Source organism: Anolis sagrei, chromosome 7 (genome assembly GCF_037176765.1).
Source record: "Anolis sagrei isolate rAnoSag1 chromosome 7, rAnoSag1.mat, whole genome shotgun sequence".
Lineage (NCBI taxonomy): Eukaryota > Metazoa > Chordata > Lepidosauria > Squamata > Dactyloidae > Anolis > Anolis sagrei.
The window spans coordinates 22,956,481-22,971,335 of record NC_090027.1 but is presented as its reverse complement, the minus strand read 5'-3'; the positions used below and the strand labels follow the sequence as shown (position 1 = coordinate 22,971,335).

Below are 14,855 nucleotides of genomic sequence, written 5' to 3'. Positions count from 1 at the left end.
GCTCTAGAAGGCTGTGCTTTCCATGTCAGATTTGGTGGCTTTGGGGTTCTTCCCTGCCTTAAGATGCCTAAGGTGGAGCTTTGAGTCTCCTTGAGAGGGGGCGGGGGATACAAATCTATAATAATAAAAATGTATTGTTCGTTTGTTGGATTAACAACTCAAAAAACACTGGACGAATTGACACCAAATTTGGCAGCAAAACACATTCTAATCCAATCTATGTCTTTTAAAAAAAAACCTTTAAAAAAGGAGAAATAACTAAACTCCCTAAAAAGAAAAATGCCTTACAGAGCATGCGCAAAAGCCCCTCTCCCCATTGCACAGGAAGAATGAAGCACCAACCATTGTGAGGGAAGAGAAGCCTCGCCATGGAGTCCCTTTCCATGCAGGAAGGCAGAGTCCGTTTTCTTTTGGGGAGGGGAGGGATTGAAGAAAGGAAAGAGGGAAGGAGAAGGCCTGGCCCAATGGAGGAGTGGGGGCTTGGCAGTGCAAGCCCCGGCAGCAGCTGGAGCCACCGCAGCGGCTCCATGAGGCCCACGTGGCTACCAGGTAACTCTTTCCCCAAGACCAGAGGATTGCAAGGCAAGCCTGACAGCAGGAGTGGCTGCACCCCCCCTCCCCCCCCCCCCCCCCCCGGTTGGGAGGATGTGAACCATGGGAAGGCCAGCAACTCTCCCACTTGGGCTCCGCATCCCCCCTTTCACCACCACCACCCCAAACCCGAAAAACCCTTACTAACTGTCCCGGAGGAAGGAGAGAAGGAAGAAAAGAATTGGTGAAGAGAAGATTATGAATGGAAGGAAAGATAGAAGGAAAGGAAGGAAGGGAGGGAAAGGAGGCAGGGATGGGAGAGCAAAGGAAGGGAAGAGGCAGGGAAGGAACAAAGAAAGAAAGAAAGAAAGAAAGAAAGAAAGGGGGAAACAGGAGAGAATGCTTCTGGAACATGGCCATACAACCTGGAAAACTCAAAGCAACCCAATGATAATATCGGTTCTCAATTATTTCCATGTTAGATTTGGGGGGTTCATCCTTGCCTTAAGCTGCCTAAGGTGGAGCATTCAGTCTCCTTGAGAGAGGGAAAGCGGAATACAAATACTATAATAATAATAATAATAATAATAATAATAATAATAACAACAACAACATCTGTTCTCAATTATGGGACGTGAATGAGTTGGGGAAAGTATTTATTTGTGATGCACTGCCAGCGAATCGCGGGATGCTGGGAATGCTGTGCTTTGTGGTCATCCTGGTCCCAAGCACCATGGGAAAGGCTGGGCCGCTGGGCTAGAAAGAAACCGGATCCAGTAGCCAAAGGGAAGACGAGGAAGAGGAGAGGCCTCTGTCACGTGTACATCGCTCCATGCAGGGACTCCAGCCGGTGGGCCTGCTGCTGTCGCCGGACCTGCAAAGCACAAAGAAGGCATTGCAATAGAGTGACGTGTAAGATACTACACCGTGGCAATAACAACGAAAGGCACAGACACAGGAGGGATGATGCCTGGCTTGGAATCAGTTCACAGGAAAGTTATCTAACTGTCTTAAGATAGTAGAAAGGTTGCATATAATACATAGGAGATAAGTATCTATATCAGCCTGCCTGCAAGAACAGGAGAGGTTCAGCGTCCTGGCTGCATCTCCCCCACACTGGTGAGAAAGCAAGCCAGGAAAGGAGGCTTTAAGAACTTCTGTCTCCCAGCTACACCTTGCTATCAGCCTGCCTGCAAGAACAGGAGAGGTTCAGCGTCCTGGCTGCATCTCCCCCACACTGGTGAGAAAGCAAGCCAGGAAAGGAGGCTTTAAGAACTTCTGTCTCCCAGCTACACCTTGCTATCAGCCTGCTTGCAAGAACAGGAGAGGTTCAGCGTCCTGGCTGCATCTCCCCCACACTGGTGAGAAAGCAAGCCAGGAAAGGAGGCTGGGCCTCTCTTGAGCCGCTGGGTTGAGGTGGAGCGCGGAGCGCGTTGCAGCTGTTGCGGCCGCCATTTTTGGCATCTCGCCTTTCCATCGCCGCCGCCTCCCACAACCGGACCACCGCAGAGCCCTTGGGCCGAGCCAGGGCACGGAGAGCGCCGCGGCGGTTGCAGCCGCCTTCTTGGCGCCTCGCCTCACCATCGCTACTGCCGTCCCATCGCCACCGCTGCAGCGGCCGGGCCGCCTCGCCATTGCTGCCGCCTTCCATCGCGGCCACCACCATTTGGCTCGCCACCCTGTCACAGCTGCTGGAGTTCACCTGTGCTACCAGCTAACAGCGACTGTGTTGCCGTGTCGACTAATGTTGTGTAGAACTTTGTATTGATTTAGTATAGACCTCTTGTGCTGACCTCAATTAGTGTGTAGACCCTTGAGCTGGCCTAATACTGTGCAAACATCCTGTGCTGGCCTAATATTGTGCAGATCTCCTGTGCCGGCCAAATATTGTGTAGATCTCTATATTGTGTAGACCTCTTGTGCCGGCCTTAATATTAAGTAGACCTTGTGCTGGCTTAATACTGTGTAGACTTCTTGTGCCGGCCTTAATATTGTGCAGACCTCTTGAGCTGGCCTCCTTTGGATTGATAGTTATATATAACCATCCTTGCTGGTTAACCATTATCATCTTTCAGCACCTCATTGTTTTAAAATCTTGTATGATATTAGCACTTATACGATCAGCACTTTAACTTACTATATCATTGGACTACTATTTCATGAGTTTTAGCACCTTAGTCTTTTTAATTGTATCATCTAGCTCTGAGTGTGCTAATTATTCTGACGGTGCTAATTCACCCCCGTTTTGATTGATTATTATTGCAACCTATGTGTGACCATCTTGAATGTGCTGACCGTTCCTGATGGTTGCTAATTAATTAATCCTGATTCCATGATCAATTGGTTACTTCGTGCACTTTATTAACTGTTGTGATCTTGCACTTTATGCCATTAGCACTTTAAACTATTTCTTGTGCACTTAGCCACTATAGCACTTTAAATTCGATTGTTACAGCTAGTGCTGAATCAGGCCTCCATGACGCACTTTAATTAATATCTTGGGTCATTTAAGCCTTCGCATTTCATTGCTGCTCTACTGTGTTGTGCTAAAACATCATCTGTATTTCAACAGCATAATTCCTTGTTCCAACTGTGCTTAATAACTACGACCTATGCTATTACCTACTTCTTGGCATCTGTTAATTTGGTTGCTAATTGTATATGTAGGTAAGAAGGAATGGAATAGCACGAGGGATCTCGAATATGACCTAACGGGACTGAAGAACACGTGGAAGGCAAAGCTATGGCAAACTGAAACTGTAACATGGCATGTACACCACGATGATCCCTGGTTTATTAGTATAAGTACCAAATGCGTCATGGAGGAGGGAGAGGCTTCCGTTAACCGAGGAGCCCCCATAGAAGTCGTGGTGGGGAAGGGGAGATACGGGAAAAGGAGACCTTTAATTCGGCCTAGGGAACGGGGAACAACTTTAGTAATTCCAAACCGGTCTCCTGATACGGTAAGTAGGTGTAACCAGGATGGCGGTCCCTCGGGATTGAAAGTGGTGCTGTTGAACGCCAGATCTGTCAATGGCAAAACAACTTTCATCCAGGACTTAATCCTGGATGAACGGGCAGATCTGGCGTGCATCACAGAGACCTGGCTGGACGAAGCTGGAGGTGTAAACTTGACCCAGCTTTGTCCACCCGGGTTCTCTGTGCAGCATCAACCGAGATCCGGAGGGCGGGGAGGCGGGGTTGCAGTAGTCTATAGAGATTCCATTTCTCTGACCAGGACCCCCATCCCGCAGTCAACAAATTTTGAATGCGTCCACCTGAGGGTGGGTGACCGGGACAGTTTAGGGATTCTGTTAGTGTACCGTCCACCTCGCTGCACTACAGTCTCCCTACCTGAGCTAGCGGGGGTAGTCTCGGACCTGGCATTGGAGTCCCAACGGCTGCTTGTGCTGGGGGACTTCAATGTCCACGCCGAGGCTGCCCTAACGGGAGCGGCTCAGGACTTCATGTCTACCATGGCGACCATGGGTCTGTCCCAACAAGTATCTGGCCCCACCCACAGTGCTGGACATACATTGGACTTGGTTTTCTGTCAGGGATGGGAGGAAGGTGGCGGTGTTGAGGAGTTATCCATCTCTCCGTTGCCATGGACCGACCACCACCTGGTCAGCTTTAGACTTACTGCACCCCCTAACCTCCGCAGAGGTGGAGGACCTATTAAATTGGTCCGCCCCAGGAGGCTTATGGATCCGGAGGGATTCCTGATGGCTCTTGGGGAATTCCCCGCCACCTCGGTTGGTGATCCTGTTGATGCCCTGGTTGCTCTCTGGAATGGGGAGATGACTAGAGCAATAGACACGATCGCTCCAGAACGTCCCCTCTCAAGTAGCCGAGCTAAACCAGCCCCTTGGTTTACTGAGGAGCTGGCGGTGTTGAAGCGAAAGAAGAGGGAACTAGAGAGCGTGTGGCGTTCGGATCCGAGCGAGCCAAACCGAACACGGTTTGTGTCCTTTTTAAGGTCATATGCCGCGGCAATAAGAGCCGCTAAGAAGACCTTCTTCGCGGCCTCTATTGCGTCTGCAAAGAACCGTCCGGCTGAACTGTTCCGGGTTGTCAGAGGCCTTTTAAAACCCACCATCCAGGATGGGTGCCCTGATGACTCGGCAGCTCGCTGTGAAGCTTTTGCTCGGTTCTTCGCAGACAAAGTCGCTTTGATCTGCTCTGGACTGGATGCCACATTAACGGCAGTCTCTGAGGATGTAACACGAGCATCTGCTTGTCCGATTTTGATGGATTCATTTCAATTGGTTCAAACCGAGGATGTGGACAAGGTGCTTGGAGGAATGAGAGCTACTACATGCATCCTAGACCCCTGCCCATCCTGGCTTCTAAAGGAGGCCAGAGGGGGATTGGCCGAGTGGGCTAAGGTGGTGGTTAATGCCTCCCTTCGGGAAGGCATTTTTCCAGCCAGCTTAAAGCAAGCTGTGATAAAACCGCTGTTGAAGAAACCATCACTGGACCCCACTCAATTGGTAAACTATCGGCCTGTTTCCAATCTTCCCTTTTTGGGCAAAGTCATGGAACGTGTGGTGGCCTCACAACTCCAGGCATTCTTGGTAGACACGGATTATCTAGATCCGGCGCAGTCTGGCTTTAGGCCGGGACATGGTACCGAGACAGCCTTGGTCGCCTTAGTGGATGATCTCCGTCGGGAGCTCGACAGGGGGAGTGTGTCCCTGTTGGTGCTTCTCGACCTCTCAGCGGCCTTCGATACCGTCGACCACGGTATTCTTCTGGGACGCCTCGCAGGAATGGGCCTCGGAGGTACTGCTTTGCGGTGGCTCCGGTCATTCCTCGAGGGTCGGTCTCAGAAGGTGTTACTGGGGGACTCCTGTTCTACCCCACAACCGTTGTTTTGTGGGGTTCCTCAGGGTTCAATATTGTCCCCCATGTTGTTTAACATCTACATGAAGCCGCTGGGCGAGATCATCCGGAGTTTCGGGGTGCGGTGTCATCTGTACGCAGATGATGTCCAGCTCTGTCACTCCTTTCCACCCGCTACTAAGGAGGCTGTCGAGGTCCTGAACCGGTGCTTGGCCGCTGTGACGGTCTGGATGGGGGCGAACAAATTGAAATTAAATCCAGACAAGACAGAGGTGCTCCTGGTCAGTCGCAGGGCCGAACAGGGTATAGGGTTACAGCCTGTGTTAGACGGGGTCGCACTCCCCCTGAAGACACAGGTTCGCAGTTTGGGTGTGATCCTGGACTCATCGCTGAGCCTGGATCCCCAGGTTTCGGCGGTGACCAGGGGAGCATTTGCACAGTTAAGACTCGTGCGCCAACTGCGACCGTACCTTGGGAAGTCTGACTTGGCCACGGTAATCCACGCTCTGGTTACATCCCGCCTTGATTACTGCAACGCTCTCTACGTGGGGTTGCCTTTGAAGACGGCCCGGAAGCTTCAACTAGTCCAACGGGCGGCAGCCATGGTATTAACAGGAGCAGGGCGCAGGGAGCACACAACTCCTCTGCTGTACCAGCTCCATTGGCTACCGATCAGCTACCGAGCCCAATTCAAAGTGCTGGTTTTGACCTTTAAAGCCCTAAACGGTTCTGGCCCTACATACCTATCCGAACGTATCTCGGCCTATCAGCCCACCAGGACCCTAAGATCTTCAGGAGGAGCCCTTCTCTCCATCCCGCCTGCTTCACAGGTGCGGCTCGCGGGAACGAGAGATAGGGCCTTTTCTGTGGTGGCCCCCCGGCTTTGGAATGCCCTCCCTATTGAACTAAGATCAGCCACCTCGCTAATGGCATTTCGGAAAAATCTAAAAACTTGGATGTTCGAGCAAGTTTTTAACTAATTTCCGATGTAAGGTTATTTTGACCATGGACTTGCAACCAAGGATAACGAACTGAATTACGATTTTAACTATGAGATGTTTTCGACTTGTATTGGTGGCCCGATACTAAGTATGTTCATACTATGTATGTTTTATGTCTTGTATTTTGATATCTTATTTTATATTTTTAAGTGACTATTGTATTTTAACAAGTTGTAAACCGCAATGAGTCGCCGCACAGGCTGAGATATTAGCGGTATACAAGTGTATCAAATAAATAAATAAATAAAATAAATAAATAAAAATGTAATGTTCATTTGTGGGATTAACAGAACTCAAAAACCACTGGGGGAATTGACACCAAATTTGGACACAAGACACCTAACAACCCAATGTATGTCCTTCACTCATAAAAACACTGAAAAACAGTGAGCAGCCGGAGGAGCCAGCGAGCAGATTCCTTATGCAGGTGAAGGTGGTCTTGGGTGATTTTTTCCACGGACTCCACACTCATCTTGACATTTTGGGCTAAGTGGAGAATAGTTACACAGTGATTTTCCAAAATGACGACTTTGATTTGTTGGATGGTGTGTTCCTCAATAGCAGAGTGGGGTCGCCCTGGAATTGGAGGTGTTTGCACTGAAATCCAACCACACTGGAATGGACGGAGCCAAGTTCTTGACACCATCATCTGATGGGGAATCCTCACCAGAAACCTCTTTCATGTCATCGAACACCTCCTTTGGTGTGCGGCCTTTCAAGTCAAGGAACTTGAGGACTGCTCCGTATTCCATTGGGTCTATTCTCAAACCTCACACCACTTCAGCACCTGGATCATGAGAGCTCTTTTGTCACAGTATTTTTCCTGTTTAGTTGCTGTGGTAATTCTGAGCACCATTGAGAAGATGGGAGTCCTGTGGGTTGGGAGTACTGCACACTTGGACAGAGGTATGCAACTTGTTTTGATATAGAACTGCAGTCCCAGAAATGGTCATGTATGCAGTTTGTGGGTGCTTTTGGACTACGGAAGTCCAAGAGCACCCACCTTTCACTACACCTTTCAGGGGAGATGTAATCAAAATCCCAATGAGAAAACATGTCTAACTGCTTCGGCCCTAGATGGAAAAAGCAGACCTCTCCCAAACGGCTCATATTCTGGTTACATACCGATTGTGTTATTATAAACTTTCGCAAACACGTTTGGTGGGGACGAGAGACAGGGCCTTCTTGGCAGTGGCCCTCCGTCTGTGGAACTCCCTCCCTAAGGACATCAGGTTGGCCACCTCCCTCCTGTCCTTTAGAAGACAACTGAAGACTTGGTTTTGGGACCAGGCATTCAGCTAGAGGACAGCAGCAATTGGAAAGGAAATTTGGGACATTTGTGACATTGGATTTACCCAGCTTGATCTTGGTTTGAAATGGCACGTTAATTTATTGTTGAATGAATTTATTAATGAATTTGTATAATGTTTTTAAATGATTTTTATTGTTTTAACTGTAATTCTTGTGGTGTATGTGTTGATAGCATCATATGATGCTTATGTGAGGCCGCCCTTGAGTCCCCCTTTGTGGGAAGAAGGGCGGGGTAGAAATGCATGAAGTAAATAAATAAACAAACAAACATCAAGACCGTTCTCAGTTCTGAGTTGGAAATTGGCACCTAACCTACAGAGACTTAGATCATTACACATGTGCAGTTTCAGCGTCCTGTGGTAAATGGAAGTTGGTCAGGGGAAATTTTTAATGAATGCGCCTCGTATTTCAAATTTTGTTCCCCTCCCCCTGCTTATGTCTTTAAATATCATTTATTTGTATTTGCAAGACTGCAGGATATTTCCCATCAGTTTCCAGAGAGAAGTGGCTCACCTTGTCCTTCTTGTACTCTTCGTATTCCTGGTCGTCCGTGGGCAGCTCATGGCGGCAAAGCGGGCAGGAGTTGGTCTAATAAGAAAGGGGAAAAAGGGATGTTTAATATAGGGAACCAGCCCCACTTCCCCTTCCAAGCCCCCCTTGCAGCCCCCCCCCCCGTACGCCTGTCGCTCCCACCTTGCCAAGCCATGGGAGGAGGCATCCCGAATGGAAGAGGTGCTGGCAGGGCATCCTGCGGGCCATTTCACTCTCCTCAAATTCTAGGAGGCAGACGGGACACTTCAGGCCTTTGTCTGAGGAAGCAAAGGAAATGCAAAAGGCACAGAGTTAGATCTTTGTGACCTACAGATCCCTTGTGGAACTCTGGACCCATCACAGAATTGGAAAGGGTCCCCTTAAGGCCATCCAACCCAACCTCCTTCTGCCTTTCAGTGGGAACATCTGGAGAAGGAGAATGAAACAGACTCCAAAGCAGTCGATATTCTACTAGAGTTAGAAGGGAACCCCAGAGGCCATCCAGCCCAACCCCCCTTCTTTCTGCCATGAAGAAAGACACCACCCAAACCCTCCTGACAGATGGCCATCCAGCCTCTGCTTAAAAACCTCCAGCAAAGATACTCGAACATAGCCTGGCTGCATCCCTTATTTTCCTTGGGCAGTGGCTGGGAGCACATGAAGGGCTACAATATATATTTTTCGGCACCGAAATAAAAACACTTCTGAAGCTCTGCTGTTTTTCTGCACTGGCAAATCTCTGTTTTTCTAACAGATCAGAGGTAACAGGTTATTCAGTCTAACAACTGAAACCATTGCCTTGCATAATTACTGTATATACTCGAGTATAAGCCTAGTTTTTCAGCCCCTTTTTTAGGCTGAAAAAGTCCCCCTCAGCTTATACTCAAGTCAAGGTTATTTATTATTTTACTCTTTTATTATTATTATTATTATTATTATTTCATTTATTATTTTATTCTATTTATTATTCTATTTATCATTTCACTCTATTATTATACATTTATTATTTTACTCTTTTTTATTATTATTATTTCAATTAATATTTTATTCTATTTATTATTCTATTTGTCATTTTACTCTATTATATATATAATATTGTGTAAGTTTTCTTTTTACAAAATCCAAAACTAAGGAAAGTGAGAGAAAAACAATAATTTATAAGGTAGAAAGAGGAGAGAGAAAAGGAGAAAGGAGAGGAAGAGAGGGAAAAAAAGGGGGAAGTGGAGAAGAAGTGTGAAACCCCCAGTACCTCCCCCCAGTGTCTTGACTTCCCATAGTCTTCAAAGAGTCCGTGTAGCATTTGGTGATGAATTTGTCTTTCTATAGATACATTTCCGGCGTTTCTTCGGTGTTTGGTTTTCCTTCAAATGCTGGATATGTCTATTATCAATGTCATCTTCTTTTTTGCTTTGATAAATTCTTCGAACCCCCCCCCCCCCCAGTTCGTCTTTTTCAATGAATTATTCAAGCGTTGGGAAAAACTATCTATTTGGATGATATCCAAAGATTTTTAAATCCAATTTTCTATTGTTGGTGTGTCTTTTTGTTTCCATATTTTGGCCAGATTTATCCTGGCAGCTGTGCTTAGCAGGAAAAATATTTTATCTTGATTCGCATTGAATTTTGGGTATGAGATGCCCAGAAGATACATCTCCGGCAGTAGTGGGAAGTTAGTTTTTTTAAAAAATTGTATTGCTAGATGTATTTCCTTCCAATATTTCCTAACTTTTTTACAGGACCACCATTGGTGAAAGTAGGTTCCTATTTCTTTTTGGCACTTCCAACATTTGTTGGATATATTTTTGTTGGCTGTATTTTTGTTGAATTTTGAGTTTTTTTCTGGGGAATAATGCCATCTAAAGAACATTTTATGCCAGTTTTCTTTTAGGTCGCTGGCAACTGTATATTTTAATTTGGTGTTCCAGATTTCCTCCCATTGTTTTGTTAGGATGTTGTGCCCGAGGTCTTTTGCCCATTTAATCTGGCAATCCTTAATTTGTTCTTCAGTTGCCCAGCCTAAAAGTTGTTTGTATAGTAATGTAATTAATTTCCTTTCTTTTTGCATAATTATTTCCCAAAATCCTTGCTCCTGGCAGAAGCCTTGTTTTTCGTCTATTTTGAAGCTTTGGTGTAATTGATGGTATTGCAACCATGTGATTTTGGGATTTATTTGTTTTATTTCTTCTATTGATTTTATAGTGAATTTTTGATCATCTGAGGATTTTACTCTATTATTATACATTTATTATTTTACTGTATAATTGTTGCTACATTCATTATTTTACTATTATTATTATTATTATTATTATTATTACTACATTTATTATGTTACTCTCTTTATTATTATTGGAAGGATACGTAAGCATGTTTACATTGAAGAAGGCAAATAATCATTTAATCAGAGTTGGACAGTCTTATCTTAAATTACCATTTTTGTAAACATTCAAAAATATATAACCTACTGATCCCTCAATTAATGTAATTTAATTGGTATCTATTTTTATTTTGCAATTTACCAGTAGTCTCTGCATTTCCCACCCTCGGCTTATATTCGAGTCAATCCGTTTTCTCAGTTTTTCATGGGAAAATTAGGTGCCTTGGCTTATATTCGGGTCGGCTTATACTCAAGTATATCTGGTTGTATACCACCAGAGAAGATTCCACTCTAAAGAGTTTTTGGCTCTTCTCTGAAAGGTCACACTTTTCTAAAAGGTTATGATCTCCAAATTGTGTTTTCCAAAAAGTTATAAATGCCATTTTCCAAAAGCTGAGTCCCTTTATCTCGAGTCTAAGGCCACGGATGCAGAGACATCCCTCAGCCCAGAGTACCTGCTTGGATGGGAGTGATCCGCACCGTGGGAAGGTCGTCCACAGCCTTCTTGGCGGCTGGCGGAGGGAGCCGGTGCTCCCAGTCTCCACTGTCCAAAGAGCCCAGGTCAATCTCCAGGCCGTTGAAGAGGGACCTAGAACCAAAGAACCATAAGTAACGCATTTTGGCCATTATTATTATGATGAAGGAAGGTGGCATGCAAGCCTTCCCGGCAGAGGGCCATCCAGTTGCCAGAAAAGGGAGTCTCTCAGCCTCAATGACCAACTGAGGTCTTTCTGCCTTCACTATTTATTGTTGTTGTTGCCGATATTCCCTCTGTAGCCCTGGGTTCAAATCCCCCTTCCTTCAGCCATGGAAACCCCCTGGGCAAGAGTCAGGCTCTCTCAGCCTCAGAGAGCAACCTGGGTCTGTATGCCCTCACTGTATATTATTATTATTAATAATAATAATATTCCCTCTGTATCTCTTGGTACGAATCCCTTTCCTTCAGCCATGCAATCCCACTGGGCAAGAGTCACGCTCTCTCAGAGAGCAACCGGGGTCTGTCTGCCCTCACTCTATATTATTATTATTATTAATAATAATATTTCCTCTGTAGCCCTAGGTTCGAATCCCCCCTCCTTCAGCCATGTAAGCACATTGAACAAGTCTCACTCTCTCAGCCTCAGAGAGCAACTGAGGCCTGTCTGCCCTCACTCTATTATATTATTATTATTATTAATAATAATAATAATAATAATCCCTCTGTATCCCTGAGTTTGACTCCCCCTTCCTTCAGCCATGCAAACCCACTGGGCAATTCACACTCTCTCAGCCTCAGAGAGCAACTGGGTGTCTGCCTGCTTCACCCTATATTATCATCATCATCATCATCATCATTCCCTCTGTAGCCCTGGGTTAAAATCCCCTTCTTCAGCCATGGAAGCACATTGAACAAGTCACACTCTCTCAGCCTCAGAAAGCAACTGGGTGTCTGCCTGCTTCACTCTTTATTATTATTATTATTATTATTATTATTATTATTATTATTAATATTTCCTCTCTGTTTTCCTAACAGATCAACACTCTCTCAGCCTCAGAGTGCATCTGGGGTCTGTCTGCCCTCAATCTATATTATTATTACTACTAATAATAATAATCCCTCTCTGTTTTCTTAACAGATCAACACTCTCTCAGCCTCAGAGAGCAACTGGGGTCTGTCTGCCCTCAATCTATATTATTATTATTATTATTATTATTATTATTATTAATAATAATATTTCCTCTCTGTTTTCCTAACAGATCAACACTCTCTCAGCCTCAGAGTGCATCTGGGGTCTGTCTGCCCTCAATCTATATTATTATTACTACTACTAATAATAATCCCTCTCTGTTTTCCTAACAGATCAACACTCTCTCAGCCTCAGAGAGTAACTGGGGTCTGTCTGCCCTCAATCTATATTATTATTACTACTAATAATAATAATCCCTCTCTGTTTTCCTAACAGATCAGAGACAACAGGTTATTCAGTCTAACAACTGAAACCATTGCCTTACATAATTATTATATCTGGTTGTATAATCCCCCTTTCTGCCAACCCATTGGACAGGAGTCACACTCTCTCAGCCTCAGAGAGCAACTGAGGCCTGTCTGCCCTCACTCTATATTATTATTACTACTATTATTATTAATAATAATAATAATAATAATAATAATCCCTCTGTATCCCTGAGTTTGACTCCCCCTTCCTTCAGCCATGCAAACCCATTGGGCAATTCACACTCTCTCAGCCTCAGAGCAACTGGGGTCTGTCTGCCCTCAATCTATATTATTATTATTACTACTACTACTACTACTACTAATAATAATAATAATAATCCCTCTCTGTTTTCTTAACAGATCAACACTCTCTCAGCCTCAGAGAGCAACTGCGGTCTGTCTGCCCACAATCTATATTATTATTACTACTAATAATAATATTCCCTCTCTGTTTTCTTAACAGATCAACACTCTCTCAGCCTCAGAGAGCAACTGGGGTCTGTCTGCCCTCAATCTATATTATTATTATTATTATTATTATTATTATTAATAATAATAATATTTCCTCTCTGTTTTCCTAACAGATCAACACTCTCTCAGCCTCAGAGAGCAACTGCGGTCTGTCTGCCCACAATCTATATTATTATTACTACTAATAATAATATTCCCTCTGTCTTCCTAACAGATCAACACTCTCTCAGCCTCAGAGTGCATCTGGGGTCTGTCTGCCTGCAATCTTTATTAGTAGTAGTAGTATTAATAATAATAATAATAATAATAATATTCCCCCCGTTTTCCTAACAGATCAACAGAGCAACTGGGGTCTGTCTGCCCGCAATCTATATTATTATTACTACTAATAATAATATTCCCTTTCTGTTTTCCTAACAGATTAACACTTTCTCAGCCTCAGAGAGCAACAGGGATCTGTCTGCCCTCAATCTATATTATTAGTATTATTAATAATAATAATCCCTCTCTGTTTTCCTAACAGATCAGAGATAACAGGTTATTCAGTCTAACAACTGAAACCATTGCCTTGCATAATTATATCTGGTTGTATAATCCCCCTTTCTGCAAACCCATTGGACAGGAGTCACACTCTCTCAGCCTCAGAGAGCAACTGAGGCCTATATTATTATTACTACTACTACTACTACTACTATTATTATTATTATTAATAATAATAATAATAATAATCCCTCTGTATCCCTGAGTTTGACTCCCCCTTCCTTCAGCCATGCAAACCCATTGGGCAATTCACACTCTCTCAGCCTCAGAACAACTGGGGTCTGTCTGCCCTCAATCTATATTATTATTATTATTACTACTACTACTACTACTAATAATAACAATAATAATAATAATCCCTCTCTGTTTTCTTAACAGATCAACACTCTCTCAGCCTCAGAGAGCAACTGGGGTCTGTCTGCCCTCAATCTATATTATTATTATTATTATTATTACTACTACTACTACTACTAATAATAATAATAATCCCTCTCTGTTTTCCTAACAGATCAACATTCTCTCAGCCTCAGAGAGGCAGTGTCTGTCTACCCACAATCTATATTATTATTACTAATAATAATATTCCCTCTCTGTTTTTCCTAACAGATCAGAGATAACAGGTTATTCAGTCTAACAACTGAAACCATTGCCTTGCATAATTATTATATCTGGTTGTATAATCCCCCTTTCTGCAAACCCATTGGACAGGAGTCACACTCTCTCAGCCTCAGAGAGCAACTGGGGGTTGTCTGCCTTCACTTTATTATATTAGTAGTAGTAGTAGTAGTAGTAGTAGTAGCAATGATTATTGCAACCCCCTTCCTCCTCCTTCCAGCCCTGCAACCCCCTTGGGCAGGAGTGCCACTCTCTCAGCCCACCTGGCCAGTTCCAGCAGTGCCTGGCGGTGCATCTGCTCCGAGGGAGGCCCCGACCCGGGCTCGCAGTCGTGCTCCTCGAAGTAGGAAGCCATCCGCACAGCCCGGGTTCCAGCCCCACTTCCTCCTTGTCCTCGTGACTCAGCACCACGCTCTCAACGCGGAAGCGGCGTCCGCGGCGCTGATTGGCTCCTGCGCCAGGAAGGCCAGCCAATCCGAGCCAGGCTCATCCACAACAGGCGGGGCGGGGCTGTTTGCATCTTCAGTGCCTGCCAGCCCACCCGTTCGTGTGAACCTCCTGATACGTGTCGAAAGGGTGTTTTTTTTTTTGTTTTTTTTTTCTCGTGTCAGAGCAACCAGTCCATTATATTACATTTCTAACAGAACAAAGCAAACAAACA

The 14,855-nt window shown here is 44.9% G+C and overlaps 1 protein-coding gene across 1 annotated transcript; it reads right to left on the bottom strand.

Moving 5' to 3' along the window:
* Positions 1-1,170: 1,170 nt before the first annotated feature.
* Positions 1,171-14,625, bottom strand: RNF181 (ring finger protein 181). Its single transcript, XM_060787171.2, has 5 exons — positions 14,458-14,625; positions 11,049-11,182; positions 8,382-8,497; positions 8,202-8,276; positions 1,171-1,405 (listed from the first exon to the last, which is right to left on the bottom strand). The coding sequence occupies exons 1-5, from the start codon at positions 14,547-14,549 to the stop codon at positions 1,346-1,348; spliced, it is 477 nt and encodes a 158-aa protein (XP_060643154.1). The 5' UTR covers positions 14,550-14,625; the 3' UTR covers positions 1,171-1,345.
* Between the last annotated feature and the right edge of the window lie 230 nt (positions 14,626-14,855).